Source organism: Eschrichtius robustus, chromosome 2 (genome assembly GCF_028021215.1).
Source record: "Eschrichtius robustus isolate mEscRob2 chromosome 2, mEscRob2.pri, whole genome shotgun sequence".
Lineage (NCBI taxonomy): Eukaryota > Metazoa > Chordata > Mammalia > Artiodactyla > Eschrichtiidae > Eschrichtius > Eschrichtius robustus.
The window spans coordinates 123,716,215-123,743,242 of NC_090825.1; the positions used below are offsets into that span (position 1 = coordinate 123,716,215).

General features: G+C 41.2%; 2 protein-coding genes across 2 annotated transcripts in view; one reads left to right on the forward strand and one right to left on the reverse strand.

The window, feature by feature from the left end:
- Positions 1-19,054, reverse strand: part of PPP2R2B (protein phosphatase 2 regulatory subunit Bbeta) — a 464,325-nt gene extending 445,271 nt beyond the window's left edge. The window contains exon 1 of the mRNA XM_068534531.1: positions 19,017-19,054. The gene's annotated coding sequence lies outside the window, so the exon portion shown is untranslated. The remainder of the gene's footprint in view (positions 1-19,016) is intronic.
- On the forward strand, positions 4,370-5,738 carry LOC137758518 (adenylyltransferase and sulfurtransferase MOCS3-like). Its single transcript, XM_068534530.1, has one exon. It carries the CDS (start codon positions 4,371-4,373, stop codon positions 5,736-5,738), a length of 1,368 nt encoding a protein of 455 aa, XP_068390631.1. The 5' UTR covers position 4,370.
- Positions 19,055-27,028: the final 7,974 nt, after the last annotated feature.

Genomic DNA, 27,028 nt, shown 5'->3' on the forward strand with positions numbered 1-27,028 from the left:
GCAGGTACAGGGTGAAGAACAGGCTGGAGGTGGTCAAGACAAGAAGGAGGGTGGAGAAAACCAAGAAGGCTGCTTCAATATCCAGAGAAGGGAAGATGGTGCCCAAACTAGGAGAGTGGCAATGGTGTTGGAGAGGTCAAGGGATTCTAGAGATCATATCTGAGATATTCAGGAGGAAGAATGATATAGGACTTAGACTACATGAGCAGTTGTGTTGAGGGAAATTAGGAATGCAGAGTCAAGGATGACTCTAAGGTGTGTGGGTGGGCTTTTGGAGGACGTGGGTGGAGTTGACTAAGGCCATTGCTGTTCCTTACAAAAAAAATGAAAGAATGTTTATGGGGCTCCTGCTGAGTGCAGATCCCTGAGCTAAATACTAACAAGCATTATCTCATTTAAGCCTACACAGCTGGTAATGACAAAGCCAAGATTCCGACTCAGCTTCCTGATTCCAGCACCTGGTCTCTGAAGCACCACAGGTCAACATTATTAATTCACTTGAGTGTTCATGTCTAGGTTTAAATCATAGGTCTTCTGGTTACTAACAAGTTGAGAGGGATCACTGTGTCATTTAAACTCTCTGAATCTCAGTTTCTTCAGCCAAAATCTGGGTATTAGAATACCTCCTTCACAGAGTTGGTATAATGATTAAATTAGTCCTAATACTGAGAGAGCAAACATTTATTGATGGTGACTATATTCCATGCTGTGTTATAAATACTTTATATATATTACCTAATTTCATCCTCACAAGGGCCCTTGAAGTGGCTTCAATTATTTTCTCTATGTTCCAGATGAGGAAACAGAGGCACAGAGAGATTAAATGCATACTCAGAGTTACATAACTGGGATGCAAACGTGGGTGTGCATTTCTGGAGCCTGTGCTCTTCGCTGCTGTGTCAGGCTGCCTCTTCTAAGAAGTCAGATCTTAGAAAGTACCTGACAGATGAAAAGCCTAGTGTCTGGAATATTGTACCTGCTCAGTGGTGACTACAAATTTTATTCAACTTTTCTATAAGTGCCAGGCACTGTATTAGGCAAACAAGTTAGACATGGTCCCTGTCTCAATGCCTTCATTGGACTTCTGGAAAGTCATTTCCAGTCATGAATCTTTTCCCATTGTCAGGCCCCTGCTGCCCATGTGAATTTGGGACATGTGGATGTTCTATGTGGAATGCTTCAGGGGAGTCTGAGGGAGCTGGGTTTCATCAGGAGCCAAATTCAGAGTGCCGAGCTGCACTGCTGATGTGATTAACCTGAGTGTTGCCCAAATGACCCCACAGAGGCCCTGGAGGGGCTGCTGACTTCCTTTCTCACATCTTTGTGCACATTTGTGCAAGCAAGGAGCAAGTATTTCAGCATCTAGGTGAAAGAAAAAAACTGGCTTACAAAGGAGTCAGAAAAATCTAACAGATGTTTGGGGGCCAGATGTGAGGGACCACGGATTCATGGTATTTTTTAACTGGAAAGGAGATCAGAGAGCTAATCTAACTCCATAATGTGACAGGGGAACCTGAGTGGTAGAGACATTCAGGAGTAACATGGAGATGGAAACTTGTAGCTTTGCTTGTGTTTTGGTTTCTTTCTGTGCCCCAGCTCCTCCATTTATACAATTCCACTTCCCTTCAAACTCCAATATGCTATGAATTGAAGTGTTCCAATCACAGTTACCTATTTGCTGACTGACATCACGTGGACAAATAATACTTTGATCACGAGTAACAAGTGTTAATTAATTGCTCATGTTTGTTGATGACGTAGAGGCAGTCAGTTACCTATAATTTCCTTTCAATTGTTTTGGCATCATGTATGTAGAAACTGAGTCTAGAATCTTCGACAGACGTTTACTGTTCTTCCCAAAGATGAGACTTGTCTTTGCACCTGTGTGTAAGTAATCCGCTTAGTAAACACATGGGACTGATGGACACTTTAAATTCATTTTGAAAAAAAAAAGTATCAAACTTACCAAATATTAAACACTAAAGAGAAATAATTATCTGGGTGGTGGGATGACAGGTTATTTTTATTTTCTTGTAATCTGTGCTCTTTCATTAGCATAATAGCTAACATTTACTTAGCAAGTACTCGGTGTCAGGTTCTGTGCTGCCTGTGGTTGATTTCATTTAATGCTCGCAACAAGCCTATAAAGGAAAGACTACTTTCCCCCGCATTTTACAGAGGAGGAAAGTAAAGTTCAGTCAAAAAAGGTTATGTAACTTATTTAAAGGGACACAGAAAGTGGGGTCACTGGGATTCAAACCCAGACTATCTACTCTGGTAAGTTCGTTCTTGCCAATGCCCTCAAGTTTCTATTAGGGATACAAAGATTATCATTTTATGTGAAAAGAAACGCAAGTATTTAAAAAGTAATACCTGTGGGGCTTTTTTTTTTTTTTTTTTTTTTTTTTTTTTTGCGCGGGGGAGATAAAGTTTATGAATTATTTTTTCAGTTTTAGTTTCATGAGTTGGTTTAAATTGCTATTAAATAACAATACTTTGTAAGGACAGCTTATCTTTGGCAAGCTGTAAATTACTTATTAGAACAGTCTCTCTCAGATACATCTGATGAGAAGCTGCAGTTTGCATCCATCATAGACTAATAAAGAGCAAGAATGTAAATTCTGATGCATGTGTGAATGGGAAGATGTAGAAAATTACCATCGGTTTTCCTCAGAAAATAGGCACTTAGTATCAATATCTGGAAATCATTACCTCTTGCTTGAGTATCGTTTGTATAGACCTGTCTGCTTTGAAATTGCCTGATATACTTGATGAATGTTGTGGAGGAGGCATACACCAAGAACTGACTTGTGCCATAATATAGGGAAAGGTTGTTTTAAATCATGATCAGAAGAATCACTCCTGAAACAATAGGTACAGTGATTCTTTAAAAAAAGAGCTGTCAAAAGTATGGAAATGCCACGTATGGTAAAGAGTAAAATTTTAAAAAACAGGTTCCCCCATTCCCCAAACTGAAAGGGGACACTGAAAGGACACTGTCAGTTCTATGGGCGCCCAAACTGAAGTGATCTCAACAATGCCTTGAAAATCAATTTCCAGGCACTGACTAAAACTAAAATTTTAATAGTTCCTATTGTGGTCCTGGGCAAGGATACCACAGTGAGCTCCAGACCACAGGTAATGTTTTACTGGGAGAGGTGAGTATGAAGACCTCTGGGTTGAAAGCAAAAACAAAACAAACGGCACGCGACAAAAAAGTCTGAGTTTAGAGATGAGGTTTAACTTTCTCAATACAGCTCTAAGGGAAGGTTATGTTTCTGAAGCTCTCCATTGGGGTGAAATGCCCTAGGCTTTTGTTGGAGGGTCAAATTACCAGTCCTCCATTTTATTACTAGTTCTTAAAACTTCAGGGTACTCCCATGCTTAAAGTCCTCTAATGACTATAATACCCAGAATAAGACCCAAATTACTTTCCATGGCTTGCAAGGACTCACCTGAAGCTGCTGCTGCTTCCCTCTGCGACCTCATCCTTCTCCCACTCACCACTCCAGTCATCCTGCTCTTTCTCTGGTCATGCTAAGTTTGCTTCTGCCTCAGGGCCTTTGCACTTACTATTCCCTGGGTCAAAACAGTATTCCAACAAGTCTTTTGAACCTGGCTTCTACTCATTATTCAGGTCTCACCTCTTTAAAAAAGCCTTTACAGAACAACAATCTAACGTAACATTCCCCATCACCTCGTGCAGCCACAACCCCAATATCACATTTTATACGCTTTATGGCTTGTCACCATCTGAAATAGCTTGTGTGTTTGAAAGTTTGCTTTTTTAGTTGCCTTTCTCACCCATTAGAATGATAGCTCCGTAACACAAAAGACCTTGGCTATTTCAAGTACCGCTATATTTTCAACACCTAGTACCCAGTATTTACCAAATAAGTAGATGAGTGTAATTCAATATTCTTACCCGTAATCATGCTATTATAAAGGTACCTATATACTCTTCTTCTATTTTTCTTTTTTTAAAAAAAAGCTTTACCTAGGATTTCCCCAGTGGCGCAGTGGTTAAGAATCCGCCTGGCAATGCAGGGGACACGGGTTTGAGTCCTGGTCCGTCAAGATCCCACATGCGGTGGAGCAACTAAGCCCGTGAGCCACAACTACTGAGCCTGCGTGCCACAACTACTGAAGCCCGCGCACCTAGAGCCCGTGCTCTGCAACAAGAGAAGCCACCGCAATGAGCAGCCCGCGCACCGCAACAAAGAGTAGCCCCCGCTCGCGGCAACTAGAGAAAGCCTGCGTGCAGCAACGAAGACCCAACGCAGCCAAAAATAATTAAATAAATAAATAATTTATTTTAAAAAAAAAAGCTCTACCTAATAAATTAAAAATTAACACTGGAAGAGGCTGCCATGGCGGCCAGGGAGGAGGTGCTCACCTTGCAGGCTGAAGTTGCCCAGCGTGAGGAGGAGCTGAGTTCCCTGAAGCAGAGGCTGGTGGCGGCTCTTCTGGCCGAGCAGGAGTCAGAGCGGTCGGTTCCGGTGTCTCCCCTGCCGCCGAAGGCCGCCCTGTCCCGAGCTGAGATTCTGCGCTACAGCCGGCAGCTCGTGCTGCCTGAGCTGGGCGTGCAGGGACAGCTGCGCCTGGCGACCGCGTCCGTGCTGGTCGTGGGCTGCGGGGCGCTTGGCCGCCCACTGACGCAGTACCTGGCAGCGGCCGGCGTCGGCCGCCTGGGCCTTGTGGACTACGACGTAGTAGAAGCGAGCAACCTGGCCCGCCAGGTGCTGCACGGCGAGGCCCTGGCCGGCCAGGGCAAGGTCTTTTCGGCCGCCGCTACGCTGCGCCGTCTCAGTTCGGCGGTGGAGTGCGTGCCCTACGCCCAGGCGCTTACGCCAGCCACGGCGCTAGACCTGGTCTGCCGCTGTGACGTGGGGGCTGATTGCTCCGACAACGTGCCCACTCGCTACCTGGTTAACGACGCCTGTGTGCTAACCGGCCGGCCCCCCCTGTCCGCCAGCGCCCTGCGCTTCGAGGGCCAACTCACAGTCCACCACTGTGGCGGTGGGCCTTGCTATCGCTGCGTGTTTCCGCAACCACCGCCGGTGGAGACGGCGACCAGCTGCGCGGATGGCCGGGTGCTTGGTGTGGTTACCGGGGTCCTGGGCTGCCTGCAGGCGCTGGAAGTGTTGAAGATCGCTGCAGGTCTGGGCCCCTCTTACAGTGGCAGCCTCTTGCTCTCTGATGCCCTCGGAGGTCATTTCCGCTGTATTCGGCTGAAGAGGCGCAGGCCCGACTGTGCAGCTTGCAGGGAGTGGCCCACTGTGACTGATCTGCAGGACTACGAAAGCTTCTGTGGCTCCTCGGCCACCGATAACTGCTGTCCCCTACAGTTGCTGAGCCCGGAGGAGCGAATTTCTGTCGTCGACTATAAGCGACTTGTGGATTCCAGGTCACCCCACCTGTTGCTGGACGTCAGGCCTCCAGTGGAGGTGGACCTGTGTCGGTTGCCTCACGCCCTACACATCCCTTTGAAACATTTGGAATGGAGGAATGCGGAGAGCCTGAAACTCTTGGGAGAAGCAATCCGGGAAGGGAAGCAGGGCACACAGGAAGGGGCATCTCTCCCCATTTATGTGATCTGCAAACTGGGCAATGACTCCCAGAAAGCCGTGAAGATCCTGCAGTCCTGGACAGACGTAGACTCTTTAACAGTTCGGGATGTTGTGGGAGGCCTCATGGCCTGGGCTGCCAAAATCAATGGAACGTTTCTGCAATACTGAGGTGGCCAGTAGAGTCTGACCAGCGAAAGATGTGTGTTGTCATGTTACCTAAAGTTTTTTTGCCTTTATGAATGTATTTGCATTTTTTTCAGTAATGTACGGAAGAGCCTGGGATTCTCCAATATCTGCGGATAGGTGGACTTCTTTTTATAAGGAGCTTTTTAATTGTAACTTATTGGGTGATGTAGCAATTAAGGGGTTATAACACTGTTCCTCTGAACTGTCTGGTGTTTGCAGCATTTGGATGGTGTGTTGAACAGGTGGGATAAAATGTAAGTGACAGGACTTCAGGACTTTGTGTTTTGAACTGCAGGTCATTTGTGTGTCATGCTTTTTTTTTTTTTTTTTTTTTTTAATCTCCCAATTAAAAAGCTCTTTAAAGTTGTCCATTTTATTGCTTGGAAAGGTGTAATACACTTCCTGAATCAAAGGATCATGAGAGATTACTACAAGCAACTAAATGCCAATAAAATGGACAACCTGGAAGAAATGGACAAATTCTTAGAAATGCACAACCTTCCGAGACTGAACCAGGAAGAAATAGAAGATATGAACAGACCAATCACAAGCACTGAAATTGAAACTGTGATTAAAAATCTTCCAACAAACAAAAGCCCAGGACCAGATGGTGTCACAGGCGAATTCTCTCAAACATTTAGAGAAGAGCTAACACCTATCCTTCTCAAACTTTTCCAAAATATAGCAGAGGGAGGAACACTCCCAAACTCATTCTACAAGGCCACCATCACCCTGATACCAAAACCAGACAAAAATGTCACAAAGAAAGAAAACTACAGGCCAATATCACTGATGAACATAGATGCAAAAATCCTCAACAAAATACTAGCAAACAGAATCCAACAGCACATTAAAAGGATACTTTTATTTATTTATTAAAAGGATACACATAAAATACACTATGATCAAGTGGGGTTTATCCCAGGAATGCAAGGATTCTTCAATATACGCAAATCAATCAATGTGATACACCATATTAACATATTGAAGGAGAAAAACCATATGATCGTCTCAATTGATGCAGAGAAAACTTTCAACAAAATTCAACACCCATTTATGATAAAAGTCCTGCAGAAAGTAGGCATAGAGGGAACTTTCCTCAACATAATAAAGGCCATATATGACAAACCCACAGCCAACATCATCCTCAATGGTGAAAAACTGAAACCATTTCCACTAAGATCAGGAACAAGACAAGGTTGCCCACTCTCACCACTATTATTCAACATAGTTTTGGAAGTGTTAGCCACAGCAATCAGAGAAGAAAAAGAAATAAAAGGAATCCAAATCGGAAAAGAGGAAGTAAAGCTGTCACTGTTTGCAGATGACATGATACTATACATAGAGAATCCTAAAGATGCTACCAGAAAACTACTAGAGCTAATCAATTAATTTGGTAAAGTAGCAGGATACAAAATTAATGCGCAGAAATCTCTAGCATTCCTATACACTAATGATGAAAAACCTGAAAATGAAATTAAGAAAACCCTCCCATTTATCATTGCAATGAAAAGAAGAAAATATCTAGGAATAAACCTACCTAAGGAGACAAAAAACCTGTATGCAGAAAATTATAAGACACTGATGAAAGAAATTAAAGATGATACAAATAGATGGAGAGACATACTATGTTCTTGGATTGGAAGAACCAACATTGTGAAAATGACTATACTACCCAAAGCAATCTACAGATTCAATGCAATCCCTATCAAATTACCAATGGCATTTTTCACAGAACTAGAACAAAAAATTTCACAATTTGTATGGAAACGCAAAACACCCCAGATAGCCAAAGCAATCTTGAGAAAGAAAAACGGAGCTGGAGGACTCAGGTTCCCTGACTTCAGACTATACTACAAAGCTACAGTAATCAAGACAGTATGGTACTGTCACAAAAACAGAAATATAGATCAATGGAACAGGATAGAAAGCCCACAGATAAACCCATGCACATATGGTCACCTTTTCTTTGATAAAGGAGGCAAGAATATACAGTGGAGAAAAGACAGCCTCTTCAATAAGTGGTGCTGGGAAAACTGGACAGGTACATGTAAAAGTATGAAATTAGAACACTCCCTAACACCATACACAAAAATAAACTCAAAATGGATTAAAGACCTAAATGTAAGGCCAGACACTATCAAACTCTTAGAGGAAAACATAGGCAGAACTCTCTATGACATAAATCACAGCAAGATCCTTTTTGACCCAGCTCCTAGAGAAATGGAAGTAAAAACAAAAATAAACAAATGGGACCTAATGAAACTTAAAAGCTTTTGCACAGCAAAGGAAACCATAAACAAGACCAAAAGACAACCCTCAGAATGGGAGAAAATATTTGCAAATGAAGCAACTGACAAAGGATTAATCTCCAAGATTTACAAGCAGCTCATGCAGCTCAATATCAAAAAAACAAACAATCCAATCCAAAAATGGGCAGAAGACCTAAATAGACATTTCTCCAAAGAAGATATACAGATTGCCAACAAACACATGAAAGGATGCTCAACATCATTAATCATTAGAGAAATGCAAATCAAAACTACAATGAGATATCATCTCACACCAGTCAGAATGGCCATCATCAAAAAATCTATAAACAACAAATGCTGGAGAGGGTGTGGAGAAAAGGGAACCTTCTTGCACTGTTGGTGGGAGTGTAAATTGATACAGCCACTATGGAGAACAGTATGGAGATTCCTTAAAAAATTAAAAATAGAACTACCATATGATCCAGCAATCCCACTACTGGGCATATACCCTGAGAAAACCATAATTCAAAAAGAGTCATGTACCAAAATGTTCATTGCAGCTCTATTTACAATAGCCAGGACATGGAAGCAACCTAATTGTCCATCAACAGATGAATGGATAAAGAAGATGTGGCACATATATACAATGGAATATTACTCAGCCATAAAAAGAAACGAAATTGAGTTATTTGTAGTGAGGTGGGTGGACCTAGAGTCTGTCATACAGAGTGAAGTAAGTCAGAAAGAGAAAAACAAATACTGTATGCTAACACATATATATATGGAATCTAAGAAAAAAAAAAAAATGGTCATGAAGAACCTAGGGGCAAGATGGGAATAAAGACACAGACCTACTAGAGAATGGACTTGAGGATATGGGGAGGGGGAAGGGTAAGGTGTGACAAAGTGAGAGAGTGGCACGGACATATATACACTATCAAACGTAAAATAGATAGCTAGTGGGAAGCAGCCGCATAGCACAGGGAGATCAGCTTTGTGCTTTGTGACCACCTAGAGGGGTGGGATGGGGAGGGTGGGAGGGAGGGAGACGCAAGAGGGAAGAGATATGGGGATATATGTATACGTATAACTGATTCACTTTGTTATAAAGCAGAAACTAACACACCATTGTAAAGCAATTATACTCCAATAAAGATGTTTAAAAAAATAAAATAAAATAAAAATAAAAAGTAAACACTGAAGAAAAAGGCATAATCCTTCCTTGAAACCTTGGGCCCAAAACCAGGTGTCACTCTACAGTGTCCGTGGGCTTAGTTATTTATTCTTGGCTTTTAAATTACATTAACGAGTAACATAGGCAATAAGTGGGATGATACTGAGCCTGCTTCATCAGTAACATAAGAAGAAAACAAAAGGCAAGTTATCCTCTCATACGTCCAGACAGCAGCTTTAAGGAAGTCAGCCAAGGCAAGCTTGGCATTTGGATTTACTGGAGCCAAATGTTCTACAAAGAACTAGCCAGTGAACCTCCACCCTTTGCCCAGTGGTAGCATTAGAATTGGTCTGCCTCTGCTTCCTGTAGTTGACACTGTTGTTGGACTACCTGGAATGGCTGCCCCTTCCTTGCTGGAAAGCCCAGATTTCATTGTGGCATCCTCTACTCGGAGATGACCATCCTGTACCAAGCTTAGATGCAAGCCTGATCTGTGTAAAGCAGCTAGGCTGATCCCACTTTCCTTGTCCAGGTCGGTTTAAAAGTGGGTATATGACTCAGACTGAGGCCAAGGGGACAACATAAGAAATCATTAGGGACATCTGGAAGAAAAAAAATTGTCAAGAAAAACCCCCACAACCATGTCTTTTTCACTGGATATTGTTGTGTCTCTCTGAGTGTGACACCCTGAATGGCTGCAGTTGTCTTGGGACAAAGCTGACATTCCAAGGATAGCAAGGCGGGGAGATGAAGAGAATCTGAGTCCTCCATGCTGTACTTCAGCCAGGGAATTAGTCAGCTCTGGGGGGCTCCCTGCCTCAGGACTTATGTGAAACTAGGTAATGGCAGTAACTGCTTAACTGGGTTCTTTGCTTCTGACCCTGGCCCCTTACTGTTTATTATTGACCTGCTGTTAAAAAGAGCATTTTATGAGCAGTGGCTGTCTACCTCATTCAGGCAGAAGTTCAGGTCTTTGTAATGGTCTCTAAGGCCCCTGCTTGCATCTGCCTGTCAACATCTCTCTTGTCTCCACCTCTCACAACTTCTCTCTTTGCTCACTCAACTTCAGCCCCACTAGCTTCATGTCTAGTCCTTGAACATACCAGATAAGCTCTTGCCTCAGGGCATTTGCACTGACCATTACCTCTATCTGGAACTCTCCTTCCCAGATATCCATATGACTTGATCTCTCACCTTCTTCATATCATTGCTAAAATGTTATCTTTTGCATGACATCTTGACCATCCTATTTAAAAGAGAACACCCACACCCCTAGACCTTCTGTTGCTTTACTTTCCTCAATTGCACTTATAACCTTATATGTTATATTCCACTTATTTATCTTATCTATTGTCTATCCCCTCCGCTACTGAATCTCCAATGCCTAGAATGCCTAGCACACAGTGGGTACTTAGCAGATATTTGTGGAACTAAGGAAGAGGTAATAACTCTTTTGCTGTTCCATATGTTAGATGAATTTTCCTGTTGCAACTAGAAGCATCTTGAGTAAAGGATTTCGCTTGGGCTGCCATGCGACCAATGCCCTGCATTTTCAAGACAGTCAACTATGTTTCAAATTCACAGCCAGTGCTTCTAGAACAGAGTGCTGCCCACCCCAAAGCCATCTTCAATCTATATTGTGTAGAGGAAGATGAGCAGAAGAGAAATCGCTGGTGTAGGATTCACGAGTTTGCTTTCTGGTCTCTGTGAGACCATGGGCAATTTAAAACTTATCTCTATTTGCCTTAATCTTTTCATCTCTGTGAGGAATAATCTATCTACTATCAGTAATATCTATACTATCTCTTTTCTACCTGTAACATGAGATTATAAAACCTACTCTAGTTATCTCCCATGGGGGTTATAAGAAATAAATGACCCATATATATTAAAAGCAGAAAAGTGCTATGTTATATTTATGATGGATCGTTTTAAAATGAGTTAGTTTATCCTCCTGTAAACATTCATTATTTTTGTATTAATGGTAATCATAATTTTGTTTGCTTTGTTGACATTTAGTATCTGCTGAAGGCTCTATTCATTCAGTAAGTCTTCACTGAGCCCCTTCTTGGTGTCAGGCTATTTTCCAGGGGTGTGCTATCACACAGACTCTGATTTCAGACAGGTGTGTTACTGGGGTAGGTTGTTGAACTTCCTGAGCCTCAATTTCCTCCTCTGTAAAATGAGGTTGCCTCGCATCTTGTTGTGGCAAAAATTAAATGAGATAATATATTGAAAGTTATTATTACAGAATCTGGCCTGGTGAAGTCTGATTAAATAGAATCATCATTATTATTACTCTACCATGGCCAAGTACTGTGTAGTACTTTTCAAGATCTTATTAAGAAAGCTTCAGGGGCTTCCCTGGTGGCGCAGTGGTTGAGAATCTGCCTGCCAATGCAGGGGACACGGGTTCGAGCCCTGGTCTGGGAGGATCCCACATGCCGCGGAGCAACTGGGCCCGTGAGCCACAACTACTGAGCCTGCGCGTCTGGAGCCTGTGCTCTGCAACAAGAGAGGCCGCGATAGTGAGAGGCCCGCGCACCGCGATGAAGAGTGGCCCCCGCTCGACGCAACTAGAGAAAGCCCTCACATAGAAACGAAGACCCCACACAGCTAAAAATAATAAATAAATAAATAAATAAATTTATTAAAAAAAAAAAAAAAAAAGAAAGCTTCAGGGGGAGGGGAGGAAGGGATAGACTGGGAGTTTGGGATTAACAGGTGCAAACTATTATATATAGAATGGATAAACAACAAGGTTCTATTGTATAGCATGGAGAACTCTATTCAATATCCTGTGATAAACCAAAATGGAAAAGAATATGAAAAAGAATATATATGTGTGTATATATATATATATATATATATATATATGAATCACTTTGCTGTACAGCAGAAATTAATACAACATTGTAAATCAACTATACTTCAATAAAATAAATTTTAAAAAAAAAGAAAGCCTCTCAAGATAGCCCAGGGAAGATGAGTAATTTGCCTAATGGAATAGTTAAACCCTAAATAAAACTTGGGTCTATGTGTCTAAAGAGCCTGGCTAATTCCTATTCCTTCGCTTGGCCTCAGATTGGCTGCCATTTACTGTAGAGACCCTTCCCTGCACCCTCTGCCAGCCCACTGTGGGTTGAGTTAGGTGGCTTACTGTTTTCCTAGCATTTTCCACACTCACCCTGGATTGCAATTGACAACCACTTGTTGATATCCCTCCGGAGAGTGTAAACTGCTCACGGGAGGGGAGCAATGGTGTCTTGTTCCCCCAGCCGGTGCCTGGCACAGAGTAGGTGTTCCATAAATATTTGCTGAGGAAACACATTTAAAGTGACTGGTATTAGGGCAGGGGTGAAATGGACAGCCGTGGAGCTTTTTCTCCTTCTTGGCTTGGAAATGTTTAATTACCTAATGCTTACAGAGGCACAGGATGTTTGAACTCACTGCTGTGCAGAGTATCTGCTTCCCTTCCCCCTCAGAGCCGTGCAAGCTTCCTGCAAGTCCACTTCTCACCAAGGCGCCTTCAGAGCACGGCCAGCCCGCAGCTCTCTAGCATCAAGGCATCCTCAATCACAGCTGAGAAAAATGCCTTCATCTCGTGGCAACTTGTTCATAATCAGACCAATTTTGCTTCTAGCGGATTGGAGCCCGGTACAAAGTACAGTTGCGTAGGAAATCCCTTTGTAGCTGGCTGGATGCAGAGAGGAGATTCCGGGCTTCCTTTTCATGCACAGAGGAGAGACTTTTACTCCCTTCAGTGTCTGGGGCAGAGAACTGGGCTGCACAGTAACTTCGTACTTATTGGCATCCTGATTTCCTTTACAAAGCACTCAAAATACGCTCAGATGTTCTATCTGCTCTGCTCTCACAATAGCTCCCTGATGTCAGGAAAGAACAAATAGAATTTCTCAGTGTGTCTCTTGGATCAACCTATGTTAGAATTATTTGGGATGCCTGTGAAATTTGCAAGCTCTTTGACGCCATCCCAGACCTCCTGAATCAGAATCGCTAAGGGTAGGACCCGGGAATATGCATTTTAAACCCTCCTCAGGTGATTCATATGCACAATAAGGTTCGAAAAATCATTTGGTGACCTAAGGTCACCAACTGGGTAACCCAGCCTAAAGTTAGAGATAACCTGACTTCAGGTTAGAGCTTGATTAATAACCCTACGTTGGTGGCTTGAGATTGTTGATCCAGAAAGCTTCTGTCCAAAAACAAGAGTTCTTCTTCCCAAAAGGGGAGGTTTTATCATTGCCACCACTGCATCTTATATCTAGGAGTGGGAGGAGCGACGCAAGCAAGGCTCTATTTTATATATTTTAGGCTAAGGTCTGTGAGGTGACAATCACCCTGCGCCATTTATGTTGCATAAACATCTAAGAAAGGTTATTTGTCCATCACTGACTTCTTTCTAATATAAAATGAGAAGGTCACAGTCTTTACGCTGCTTTGAGATAATCCAATCGGTATTTTTCTTTTTGGGTGACAGCAAAGAGTCATAATGACTGAAGGGAAGCTGAAAAATCATTCCTAGGATCCCCACATTTCTCAAACATCAGCGCAAAGATCTGAGATTCTTGCAAATGTTCTAGGTTGAGGATTCCTGTTTGCTTGGAAGGTCCTCGCAATCATCAGTGTTTAGTTTACGGTGTATCAGATGCATCTCACATCAGCAGACAAATTGATACTTTTCTCTCATTAGGCAACTGAATCAACAGACAGCCTCATCCTTCTCACTACGTGAGTTGTCTTTTCAGAAGGAGGGGCAGGAAAGAAGGTTATGCCCATGGAGCAAAACAGAATAAATACCATGTTTACTTCCCATGAAAAAGATGAAATGACCTATACTGACTGATATTAAAGAACTGCAGAATGGGGAACAAATAAAATACCCCAGAACTGTAGTGTCAGAAAGAAAATGGTTATATGCAATAGCTAAGAAAAAAAATCAGAAATCCCACCAGATAATTCTGACTTCTTCTCACACACAGACTCTTACACAAAATCTCAAGAAATTGTCTCATGTCCAGCATAGGCAATTTCCAGCATGTAAAGTGTTCCTAGGATGATGTAGTGTAAAACTGCCTGAGATGAAATGATGTATTATATGAAATGTGCACGCTAGACAAATCAAACACAAGAATTGCACATGGGGAATCAGAAACTTTGAATGTACATCTTCCAAGACCTAAAGTAAGTGAACAATGCTTAGATGGCATCCTAACCAGCAGCAAGAGTGAAAGCTTCAGGACATGGACGAGTTGTTTGTTGACTGCATGTCTAATGATCTGCATGACATATGTGATCCCATCCAGTTCAGTGGTTCCAAATACAATCTAGGTGTTGATGCCACCCTACTTTCTATCTCCATCTCGCATTCTCTCTCTGAAGAGCCACATTCATACATACAACTTCTTTCTTAGTATCTACCCCTGAGTATCTTACAACTTTTTGACACTTATGCTCAAAATGAAGCTCATGATATTTCTCCCTAATGGAGTTCAGGACATGCAACCTCAAAACATGCTGCTTTGTTATATTGATTATTTTGAGCTGAAGGCACTTGAGAAACAGCAAACGTAGGAAGAGGCTTTCTCTGAGTTCCCCTTATCTGCCTAAAGACAGATTCTCCAATAGGAACTCATGTTCATAAATCCCCTCCCTGGGAATCTTATCAACCAGGGAAGATTGATTTGTCACAGGTCGACTTATTATCACAGGAGAGAAGACTAGGGGACACCACATCCAGACAAACTTTGTCACAGTCTCTCACCTCTTCTTCTAAGGGACCATTCATCTTTCCTAAAAATAATTAATTCTCCTCTAAGAGGCCTACATCCTTTCCCCTTCCCTTGTTAAGGTGGTATATAAACTCTCAAATCTCACTACCTTTTTGAGTATTCACCTTTTTTTCCTGGGTTGCCTCCATGCACAAAGTAAAAGTTTATGCATCTGTATACATTTTCTCCTGTTAATCTTTCTGTTGCCAGTTTATTTCATAGACCCGGCTACTGAATGTAGGAGGGGAGAGGGAATCCCCCAGTATGCTTCTTTTCAGGTTTCCCAATCTCAGTAACTCGCACCCACAAACCACCCAATTGCTCAAGGCCAAAACCCGGGAGCTGTCTTAATTCCCTACTTTACCTCTCCACTAAAATCCAGTTCCTTACCTCCAGAATACATCCTGAGTATCGTACTTTCTCATCATCTGCAACTTCTCCCCTCTAATAAAGCCATATTGCCTCTCATCAGAATTCTGATAAGAACTATTTCAACAGTTCCCTCAAATATATGAGATTTTGGTCTCTTTTGTATTCAAAGCACTTTAGTCTTTAGTCAAAGCACTTTGTCTTTAGCTCACCTTGCCCTGTATTATATTCATGATGCAATGCCTTATTCTTCTGTACCAATTCCTGTCTCCCCTTAAATGGTACATTCCTTGAAAGATTTGACTATATTTATCTTTATAACCCTTTCACTCTCTGGGGCAGTGCCTTGGATCTAATAAGTGCTCACTAAATTTACTGTTGGACCTATAGTATCAACCATCTAATATCCTACTGAATAATTTGGAATGTGAAAAAAATCTAGCCTACTAGTTGATACCCAAGATATACATTTAGGTAAATTAGTAGTAACAGTGCCATGCTGAGCCATATTGGAACCTGAAGCAAAAGGAAAAGTAAATCAGTAATACTGATCCTTTCTTTATTAAACATTTTGATATTTTGTTCATCATGGATTCTTCTCATTAATTTTGGTTTTTTAAAAATATTGAATTAAAATATTTATCTTTATTTTTGTCACTTCACCTAGTCTCAGCCCTGCCTTTATAAAACAATAATGTGATTTGAGCATCTAATAACAACCTAGATTTCATATTCACCTAGCCCTCACACCATCCTAATAGATACCTGTATTATTATCTCCATTTTGCAGACAAGCAAACGTAAGCACAGAGACATTAAGTGATTTGGCCAAGGTCACTAACTAGAAAGCGGTAGAAATGGAACAGAAAAGTCATTAGCAGAAAGAAGTAAAGTGGAAGGGAAATATTATATGATATCACTTATATGTGGAATCTAAAACTAATACAAAGGAATCTATATACGAAAAAGGAACAGACTCACAGACATAGAAAACAAACTATGATTACCAAAGGGGAAAGAGAGGGGAGAGGGAGTTTGGGATTAACAGATATAAACTATTATACATAAAATAGTTAAGCAACAAGGATTCACTGTATAGCACAGGGAATTATATTCACTATCTTGTAATAACCTATAATGGAAAAATAATCAGAAAAAAGTATATATAACTGAATCACTTTCCGTACACCTGAAACTAACACAATATTCTAAGTCAATTATACTTCAATTTTAAAAAAGACACTTCATTAAGCAAAAAAAAGACAAAGTTGAAAGTTGAATAATTTTTATTGACTTAACCCAACTTGGGTAGAGCAGGCCAATTTTAAAAAACCTGAATTTTAAGAACCTTGATTTTTATTAATTGAAAGCCATTCATTAATTCACTCAACAAACATTCAACTGCCATTGAGGTAGTATTAGTTGGACATGTTAGTGTCCAATCTGATTCTCCTCTTAAAAAATGATTCTCCCTTTTTTCACCACTTTAGAGTGGTTTTTTCAGACAAAAGTTGGGAGTGATTGTCATTCTGACTGACTATGTCTCAATTAACGGTTAGTTCAAGCAGGCTGCAGTACTTATTTATCATGAGCAGCAAACATTTAAACCCATCCTCTGTTCACCTGCCATGATGATCATAAGAGCATGTGTGAAAAATACAGATTCCTGTGCCTTATTTCAACCTACTAAGTGAGAATCTCTGTCTTCCCAACAATGTTTAAAGAGCTGGGCTTGGGGTCCTATAGACTGGGTTGAAACCCAGCTCACCCATTGATTAGCTATGGAGCTCTTGGCAAAGAACTTAGTCTTTATTTATTTGTTTAGCTTCAATATCTTCATAAGTTAAGTGGGAATAAAAACACCTACTACTCAAGATTTTGGTGAGGGTTAAATTAGAACGAAGATCTAATTATAATGGCATTTATAATAACAGCTTACAAATATTGAGTACTCACAAAGTGTAAAGCACTGTGCAAATGCTGTACCTACATTATCTTATTAATTTATTTTAAGCACTTATTAGAGTAATCACTACATAGTAAGTCCTCAACTGATAAGAGCTATGGCTTGAGTAGACACTCAGAACCCTTACAGTAGGTGGGGAGCCAGTCACAAAGACAAGATTTAAGTCCAGAGTCTGAGAATAATGGATAACCTGGAAGAAGTCATCTAGCCTGGTGGTCCCCAAAGCCAGTCCACAACATCGGGATCATCTGGGTGAGCTCATTAAAATACACTGCATCACCCTGGTCCTCAAACCTCTAACTCAGTACCTCTTGGAGGATCTGGAAGTCACTATTATTTAAAAAGTGCAAGTGATTTTGAATCAAAGCCAAGATTTAAAACAACTGATTAACTTGAGCTTCAGTTTTCTTAAGATTCATGAGGTTAGGGAGTAAGTCATTTTTTTTTCCCTTCCCTTTTTTTCTAATGCCTAGGTCAGTGCTGCCATATAGAAGACACTCACAAATATTTTTGATTAGATGAACATAAATGGGTCTAGTAAATCCTGCTCTGTCTACTTCATAGGGGCTTTATGAGAATTGTTTGTAAAGCTTCATTTGATCGTGCATCTGAAAAATAGAAGATGTTATACAAAACTATAACTCTATAGATTTAGTCATTATGTTAGTGTGCTTTTTCTCACTCTTTAATCATAAATCACTTGGTTTTGAGATATCCATCATTAATTATATCGAGTTTCTAAAAATGAATTATAGTAAGATTGCAGATCAAATAATTTTTACTTAAATAATTTTTTATTCATAATTAAAATGCTATAGAATGACCCAAAAGTTTACATGCATTTATGCATGTTAGTTTCCATATTCAAGTTCAACTCTGTCAACTATTCACATCCTCATTCATTAATATTAGTTTTAGACCTGTCTTATACCACATCTGGTATCTATACCTACCACCAATTTAGTACAGTCTGTTTCAGGCAACCCTTACTACATTCTGCCACAACGGCTGAATCTTGATTTAAAACACCCAGAAGTGCTATTCTAGTTCCTTCCAGTTGCCTATCACTAAGCTATTTTGAAATGCAGACATCCTTTGGGAGAGTCTTGAAGGTCTCCAAGCTCAGGCTTATAAGGGAGGAAAATGAAGAGAATTAAACGCAATTTCTTCAGGAGGAGGAAAAGGAATGCATTTCCCAGGTAAAGGACCCGGAATAGGAAACTCTCTTGAGAGTCAGAAAGGAAATTATACACTGATAGTGGGACTCAATGTACCCACAGTTTATATTCAAGTCAGACTTGAATTCTTCATTTTCCCCATGCGTTTCATATATAGTAGCAAGTCATCTTCAACACAGAATGGAAGGACGAGGTGAACGTCTGACCATCTTGAAATGTTTGCTTTCAGAATTCTACAGAGCTAACAGACCATCCTGGAACAAGACTTGCATAGTTTAGCCCCTCTCACTGCCAACCTATTTCACTGAAAGTTCGTTTCAGTGCTGCCTCACTGGTGGGAATAAAATAAGCTTCAGAAGAAAAAAAAAAAAAAAAAGGCAGAAAAAGATGATTAAATCCATTACTAGCTCAGAACGCTATTCTGGGATGTGTGGGGACTTACATTCATGGACACAAAGATGAACATTTCAAATCTGGAACCAGCACAAACCCCAAGGAGGCAAGAAAAAGGGGAGCAGGAGCTTTCTCCTACCTTCCGTGGTTCCAGTCTCCATAGTGCCTTTCACTTGGCTGAAGCACCATAGTGTGTCCTGGGTAAACGCCCCAATTCCTGCAAGGCACACAGGGAGACACTTTGGGTTAGGTAAGGGCTCCCAGTTGTCCTTAAAAGGCCAATAAGGAAAGAAACACGGAGTGTAATCTATGCACTTCTAAAAGGAGACTTGCACACCAGGTATCATCTTGGGGAGAGGAGACCCTAGTGGGTCCTGGGAGGATGCCCGGTCTGCAAGTATGGCGTCCTGCTGCAAATCCCTGCTCTGGCTCCTCCATCCGACCATGCCAGGACCAGTCTGAGCTGGAGCAATCGGAGTTGTCCCTTCTCGGCCCCTGGCAGCATCCTGGAGCAGTGACAGCAGGCCTGCAGGGTGTGACTGCCCCTTTTCATGGGAACACTAAGGCTCGCCATTGTTTTCCTTCTGTGATGGTGGAGGGAGAAAGAGGCAGTTTGTCAGAGGGGAGAGAGGAAAAGAAAGGCAACTTATTTTTTTTTTAAACTGGTTGCACAGCTTGCATGGCTGAACGGCCAGTAAGGGGTCAGATACTCAGAGAACTTCCATCTCTCTTGTTCCCTTCTTGACTGCTTGCCAGAGTCGGAGCTGACTGGAGAGTAGAGGAAAGCAAAAAAACATTGGCGATGGGGAGTGGGCGTGCTGGCTAACGCAGGGCTGGGGAGTCAGTTCTGACAAACGTGGCCTGTTTTGTTCCATGGAGATTTCTGTTTCAAATTTGAATTGGACCTTTGGTAGGGTTACATTTTCTGGCTTACTATGACTTCCAGTTTCCAAACATATACGCATCCAATACTAATGCATATACTAATATATATATATATTATATACACATTTATTAATATACATATATTCAAGTCAAAATGGCACTTTCCAGAACATTTTTGGATAGCAGTGGTGACAGTTTACTTCTCAACAACATATGGATGTTCCCTTCAATTCTACTAGATTTTACAATTAAGGGGAACATTGCATCGTCAGATTTTGGGAAAGATTATCGATTTAAGAATGATTATATTAGCAGGAAAAAAAATCAAATATCAAAACCAAACTGACCTTTTGAAAACACACACAGAACTAAGCAGCCACCCTCACCGTCCACGACAGATTTTTCCTGAACTCCTACGTGGAAACACGCATTCACTCAAGCCGCTTGAGAGCAGAATTCTTCCCCATCTGCTTTCCTCACTGTTGCTGATGGCGCGTTGGATGGAAGCAGCACAGGGTCATCATTCGGAGCCTACACTTTGCAGTCAGATGGGGTTTGTATTTAGTTTTGCTCTGACCTGACGCAAGTTCCCAAACATAATGAGTCTGTGTTTTCCCTTTTTAAAAGTGGCAATAATAATTACAGTACCCATCGCTCAGAGTTGTAGATTTTGAAGGCACTCAGCATAAACAACTTAATAAAGAAGATTATTATCGGCAAGGGGTCTAAAATGTTCAGTAGTTAAAAAAATAAAAAAGGAGAAGAACGTTAGCTGAGCACATTTCAGCTAGTTGCTATGAAGTAGGCACTGCGCTAAATACTTTAAATGAATTATCCCGTTCTCACACAAATCTGTGAGGAGGATACCATGAGAACCCCATTTTACAGGTGAAGAAACTGAGAGCTAGGAAGTTTTCATAACTCATCTGAGGTGATACCTAGGACATGGCAGAGCTGGGATTTCCACCCAGGCTCTCTGAGTTCCATATTCCCACTCTGCCAAAGTCAGCCTGCCCATGAAATCCCAATATTCCCAGTGTGCCAAGGTCAGCCTGCCCATCTAATAGTTAGAGCCCATAGGCCCAGAGAGGTTGCACAGCTTGAACTAGAGTCTTGTTTGGAAGGCTGAGCTGGAATACAGTTTCAGATGTCAATTATTAAAGTACTTGTGTCTCCTCTAAGACTATACAGGGCTACATGTTCCCAATAAAATTAACATCTGGGAGGGAAGAAGAAAGGCATTTGGCAGCATTTATTAGTGCATAGAAAGGCCACACGCACAGTCCTATTGCTGACCCTTTCTGGTACTTCTAGCTCTGGCCTTGGATTTCAGCATTAGGCATTCTTTGATAAGTTCTTACTGTTCCTTGTGAGTCGTCACTGGCCCTCCCTAAACTGCCAATTCTGCTGTTGAATCTGGGACTGCATCTGTCTCTTAGGGAATACCAGCTACAGATGAAGTACTTCCTGATTTTTGTCGTAGCGCATTTCCTATGTCACTAGTTTTGATTCTAGGTGTAGACTCTGTACCTATTGTCACAAAACATGTGCCTAAAAATAAGCAGACATATACAACTCTGAAACACACACACACACACACACACACACACACGAGGCAGATTTAAATATGGGCCTTTTCATTTGCAGCAACATGGATGGACCTAGAGATGATCATACTAAGCAAAGTAAGTCAGAAATAGAAAGACAAATACCATATGATATCACTTATATATGGAATCTAAAATATGACACAAATGAGCTTATCTACGAAACAGAAACAGACTCACAGACGTAGAGAACAGACTTGTGGTTGCCAGGGGGATTGGGGGAGGGAAGGACTGGGAGTTTGGGATTAGCAGATGCAAACTGGTATATATAGAATGGATAAACAACAAGGTCCTACTGTATAGCACAGGGAACTGTATTCAATATCCTGTGATAAACCATAATGGAAAAGAATATGAGAAAGAGTATATATATATATATATAACTGAATCTGCTGTACAGCAGAAATTAACACATTATAAATCAACTATACTTCAATAAAATTTTTTAAAAATATGGGTCTTTGTATAGGTATTCATATTGCTTCAGGAAATTTTAGCTTTAGAGGGAAGGTTGCTTATTGTAAATCCACTTGTTTCACACTTGAAAAGACCAAGTCATAGAGAATAACTGATTTGCTGAGAGTTACAGAGCAAGGGATCATGCGACCAATTCAATGACAGTGACATTTCCAACCATCACCCATAGATATGGTTGCCTAGGCCCATGAGCTCAGTTGATTAGTATGAGAGGTCAAGGTAGCCAATGTTATTGACAGTTTTCTCATCCAGGGCAGTCTTTGGACCCAGTTTCCATCTTCTACCAAGATCATTGCCAGACGATGGCATTAGTGATGTAAAGAGAGTTTGGATCATGCCATCTCTATCCTAGAAGAGCTAGACAGCAGCTGAAAACACAAATGCCTTGATCAGTTAGGATGAGAAAGGCTGGCTAGCTGTAAGATACTCAGTAGAGTTGATACATGACCTGAGTCAGTGATCACCTCAGAAATGGTGGGGATGGTGGGGCCTGGAGGACCCAGGCCATGTATAAAGGGGGCAACAGCTACTCAGCTCCAGCTGAAAGCTGCCGTGGAGGATTTCAGTCCAGTGTTACTAGATTGGCTGGGTTTTTGTTTGTTTTTCAGAAGAAGCCAGAAATCTGGATCATTACATGAAAACCTAAAATTTTTAAATGTCAATCAATTCAAATTTGAACACCGTGTGTGTGGCTGATCCAACATAGGGCAAACACACCACATCTGCACACTGAATATGTATGATATCTGTATCACCAATTTGCAAACCTCTGGCAAGAATATTTGAGCTGAATGACACCTTCGGTAATACCTAGTCCAATTCTTTCCATTTGATAGATTAGAAAGCAAGGCCCCAAGAGGGGAGACAACTCACAACACAGTAAAGTTACTTTTGTTGCAGACCTATGACTCTAAGATGACAATTTTATTTCTGATACCAGATTTTCTTTTACCACCAGGCTACCTCTCATGGTCATGGGTTGGTAATATACCTGTCTGGATTTAATGAATGTTCTTTAGGGAAGTGTATTTAATTGCTAAAGAGGATGACTGGGAGAATGAAGTTGACAAAGGTGAGAAAGGAAAATGCATTTCTCTTAAATTGCATACCTTGACCATTACCCTAAACCTTGGTACCAAATGACACACCAGTTGCTATGGTAACATTGTCAATAAGCAACATTCTCTACTAGATTCAACAGCTAAACATCCCAGAAGATGCTCACTCCCCTCTCCTCACAACTATGGCTCAGGAAGGTCCTGAGTCCCACGTACTGGAAGGCCAGGCAGTCAGCCCACTGATGGCACACACCTGTCTTCTTTCTAGGATCATGTAATAACCGATTTCTGAATTTGATCAGCGCTTGGAGCCATTTGGTCTAATCGCCTCGTTTAAAAGCAGAGGACTGGGGTCCAGAGGGGGCACAGCCATGCAGTGAGTTAACAGCAGAGTTGGAGCCAGATCCCACAGCTCCGACGCCCAGCACTGGCTCTTCTTCTTGCACTGCCCCAGCAGGGCCCTTCAGAGTCGAGGCCAGCATTTGTGCTGCCTCTTCTGTGCCAACTCGGCTGGGGAATACAATGAACAGAGGGTGTGACATGCAGCAAATAAAGCTCCTTATTGATTGGGAGGCCACTGTAAAGAGTTGTTTTCACGGGCTTGGCATGAGCAGCCTGCTTCTTTCTGCAGAGAGAGAGACAGAGACAGAGACAAGAGAGGGAGATGATTCTTGCCCAGAGAAATTTTCCCTGAGAAGAATCTATTTTGAAATTGGCTCTGAGACAGGCTGTAGATGTGTGGTCAACTACGTAGAAAGAGCCTACAGTTGTGCAATTCTCTCTGAGTGTGTTGTCATGAGGAGACCATGATGACTTAAGGAAAGCTCGCAGTGTGAATGGATATCTCGCTAACACACCAGCCACAACTTGGTGTAAAAATCTTTCTAACTAGGATGCCTGATCTCAAAGAGGAGAGACTCCGCTGCTTCAGAGACAGTTAAAAATAAAGAAAGAGGGACTTCCCTGGTGGTGCAGTGGTTAAGAATCCGCCTGCCAATGCAGGGGACACGGGTTCGAGCCCTGGTCTGGGAAGATCCCACATGCCGTGGAGCAACTAAGCCCGTGCGCCACAACTGCTGACCCCACGTGCCACAACTACTGAAGCCCGTGCGCCTGGAGCCCGTGCTCCGCAACAAGAGAGGCCACCGCGATCGGAAGCCCACGCACCACAACGAAGAGTAGCCCCGGCTCGCCGCAATTGGAGAAAGCCCGCGTGCAGCAACGAAGACCCAACACAGTCAAAAATAGATAAATAAAATTAAAAAAAAATTTTTAAATGTATTTAAAAATATATTTTTAAATGAAATAAAGTAAAAAAATAATATGTATATGTATATAACTGAGTCACTTTGCTGTACAGCAGAAATTAACCCAACATTGTAAATCATCTACACTTCAACAAAAAAATAAGGGGACTCCTAACTTAAACTAATAGAAGAGAGGCTTTCATTTTTTACTTGATACCTAAACACCTTATATATGGCTCCATTTCAGCAACTGCTGCTGTGTTTAGTAAAGATAGGTCACTTCTATATCCCCAAATTGCCAGTGAGCTCATAAAGACCAGGAACATGGAAACAGGAACAGTGAAGGTAAATACGTCAGGTTTTTAAATCAAATTTTCCTTTGCATCAGATTGAATAAACCATTAGTGATATCACACTGAAACCATCATTGGATTGATATTGCTGGGTTTAATTCACTGCATGATTTCAATTGACAATCAAGCAAATTGTTAATTGGCTAAACTGACTGTCAAAACAGTCCATCTGATGGGAGAAAGGGCAAGGGGGTGGAAGAGAGAGGCTGTATTGACTGATTATTAAGAAAGCAGAATCCAGAGGGGCTCAAGGTGATTGGATGAGTGAGGAAGGGAAGAGGGGAAGAAATCTTGGGCTATTGGTGAGACAGTGGAGCCACTCATTTTTTATTGTTCTTTTGATCCTACATCCTAAGAATTTACTTGCTGAACAAAGGAAAAGTGTTTTTATACTCTCAAAGAAGTAATAATGCTGCAATGTGCCTGACCGGAAATCTCACTCCATTTTACTAATCAAAGGAAATGGAGGTGCCTAAGATCCTTAAGAAGACGGATGTAAATATCTGTGTGTTAGATATTGAGAAAATGAGAGGACAGTTATTCTTGCCCAGTGTACCCTAGCATGTCATTTGGGAATAGGATTAAAAAGTAGCATAGATCAAAGCATGTTTTGCTCAACTTCTCCCTATACACGATTATTATTTTGTAATCGTTTTCTAATATTTATCATAAGGCCTTAATAGATGGTTATTGTAGTCCTTTCTACACTCTCTTTTAAAAAATCTTTTGGAGGTATACTTGACTTTTAATCAATTGGACATATTTAGAATACACAATTTGATAAGTGTTGACATGTTATATACCATCACTTTCAAACATCACTCCAATCAATACAATAAACACAGCCAATGACCCCAGAATATTTCTTCTGCATCTTTGTAATCATTCTTTCCAGCTCTTGCTTCCCACATCTCCCTCAACCCCCATCTCAGGTACCTCTGATCGGCTCACTGTTACTATTCATTCCTTTGTATTTTCTATAATTTTATATAAATGCTACCCTATGATATGTACTATTTTTTTCTGACTTCCTTCACTCAGCCTAATTATTTTGAGATTAATCTACATCTTTGTGTGTGTTAATAGTTCATTCCTTTTTATTGCTGACTAGCATTCCCTTATATGGATATGCTATAATTTGTTGGTCCATTACCTGAGTTTGGGTTGTTTCCAATTTTTTGTCATTATAAATAAAGCTGCTAGAAACATTCATGTACAAGTATTTGCATATGCTTTTATTTCTCTTGGGTAAATACCTAGGAATGGAATAGTTGAGTGTTATCGTTAAGTGTATTTTTAAAATTGTAAGAAATGCCAATCTAAAGTGATTTTTTTCTAAAATGATTGTTATCACCAACACATCTGAGAGGTCCAGTTCTTCCACATCCTCACCAGCCCACTGTATAGGCAGATGTTTTATTGTTAGCCATTCTACTGGGAATATAGCAGTATACTGTGTTTTAAATGTGCACTTTCCTAAGTAAGTATCTTTTCTGGTTCTTTGTTGCTATCTGGATGTCTTATTTTTCTTGCCTTGTTCCATTGGCTAAAACCTCCTGTAAAAATTTTAACAAAAGCAGTGTAATTAGATGTGCTTGTCTTGTTCCTAAACTTAAAGGGGAAGTCTTTCAGCTTTTCACCGTTAAGTATATTAATTGGTGATTTTTCATAGATGGGTTTATCTGTTTACCAGGTTAAGGAAGTTCCATTCTATTTCTAGTTTGCTGAGAGTTTTTATCAGGAATACTTGTTAAATTTTGTGAAATATTTTTTTCTGCATCTATTGAGGTGATCACATTTTTTCTTTTAATATTTTATTTATCCAGTCAATTACGCTAATTAAATTTTTAATGTTAAAGTAATCTTGCATTTGGTCATGGTGTATTATCTTTCTGTATACCGTTAGATTTTAATTGCTAAAATTTTGTTTATAATTTTTGCATTTATATTCATGAGAGAAATTAGTATCAGGGACTGCTGACCTCACAGAATAAGTTGGGAATTATTCACCCCTCTTCAATTTTCTGGAAGAGTTTGTGTGTAATTGGTACTATCTCTTCCTTAAATTTGTGGAAGAATTCATCAGTAAGCCATCTGGCCTGGAAGGAGAGAGAGAGGGAGGGAGGGAGGGAGGGAGGGAGGAAGGAAGGAAGGAAGGAAGGAAGGAAGGAAGGAAGGAAGGAAGGAAGGAAGGAGGGAGGGAGGGAGGGAGGGAGGGAAGGGAGGAAGGAAGGAGGGAGGGAGGGAGGGAGGGAGGGAAGGGAGGAAGGAAGGAAGGAGGGAAGAAGGAAAGGGAAGGAAGAAGAAAGAAGGAAAAGAAATCCATTAGGCTATGTGTACATTCTCCATCCCTTTGCCCTCAGGCACTATCAGAATTTTTTGCCTGCTTATGTTTCCATCCAATGAAAACATTCATTTGCCTTAAGAAGTTCCTGGATTCCCACCATGGCATCTCATCATCCCTGTGGCCTGAAATGTGTTTATCCTTCATACCGCTCCCTCAGACTATGTTTTCTGCAAAAGG

Bases quoted from the DNA above. Each gene is read 5' to 3' on its own strand.
- LOC137758518 (XM_068534530.1), top strand. From the start codon at position 4,371: ATGGCGGCCAGGGAGGAGGTGCTCACCTTGCAGGCTGAAGTTGCCCAG.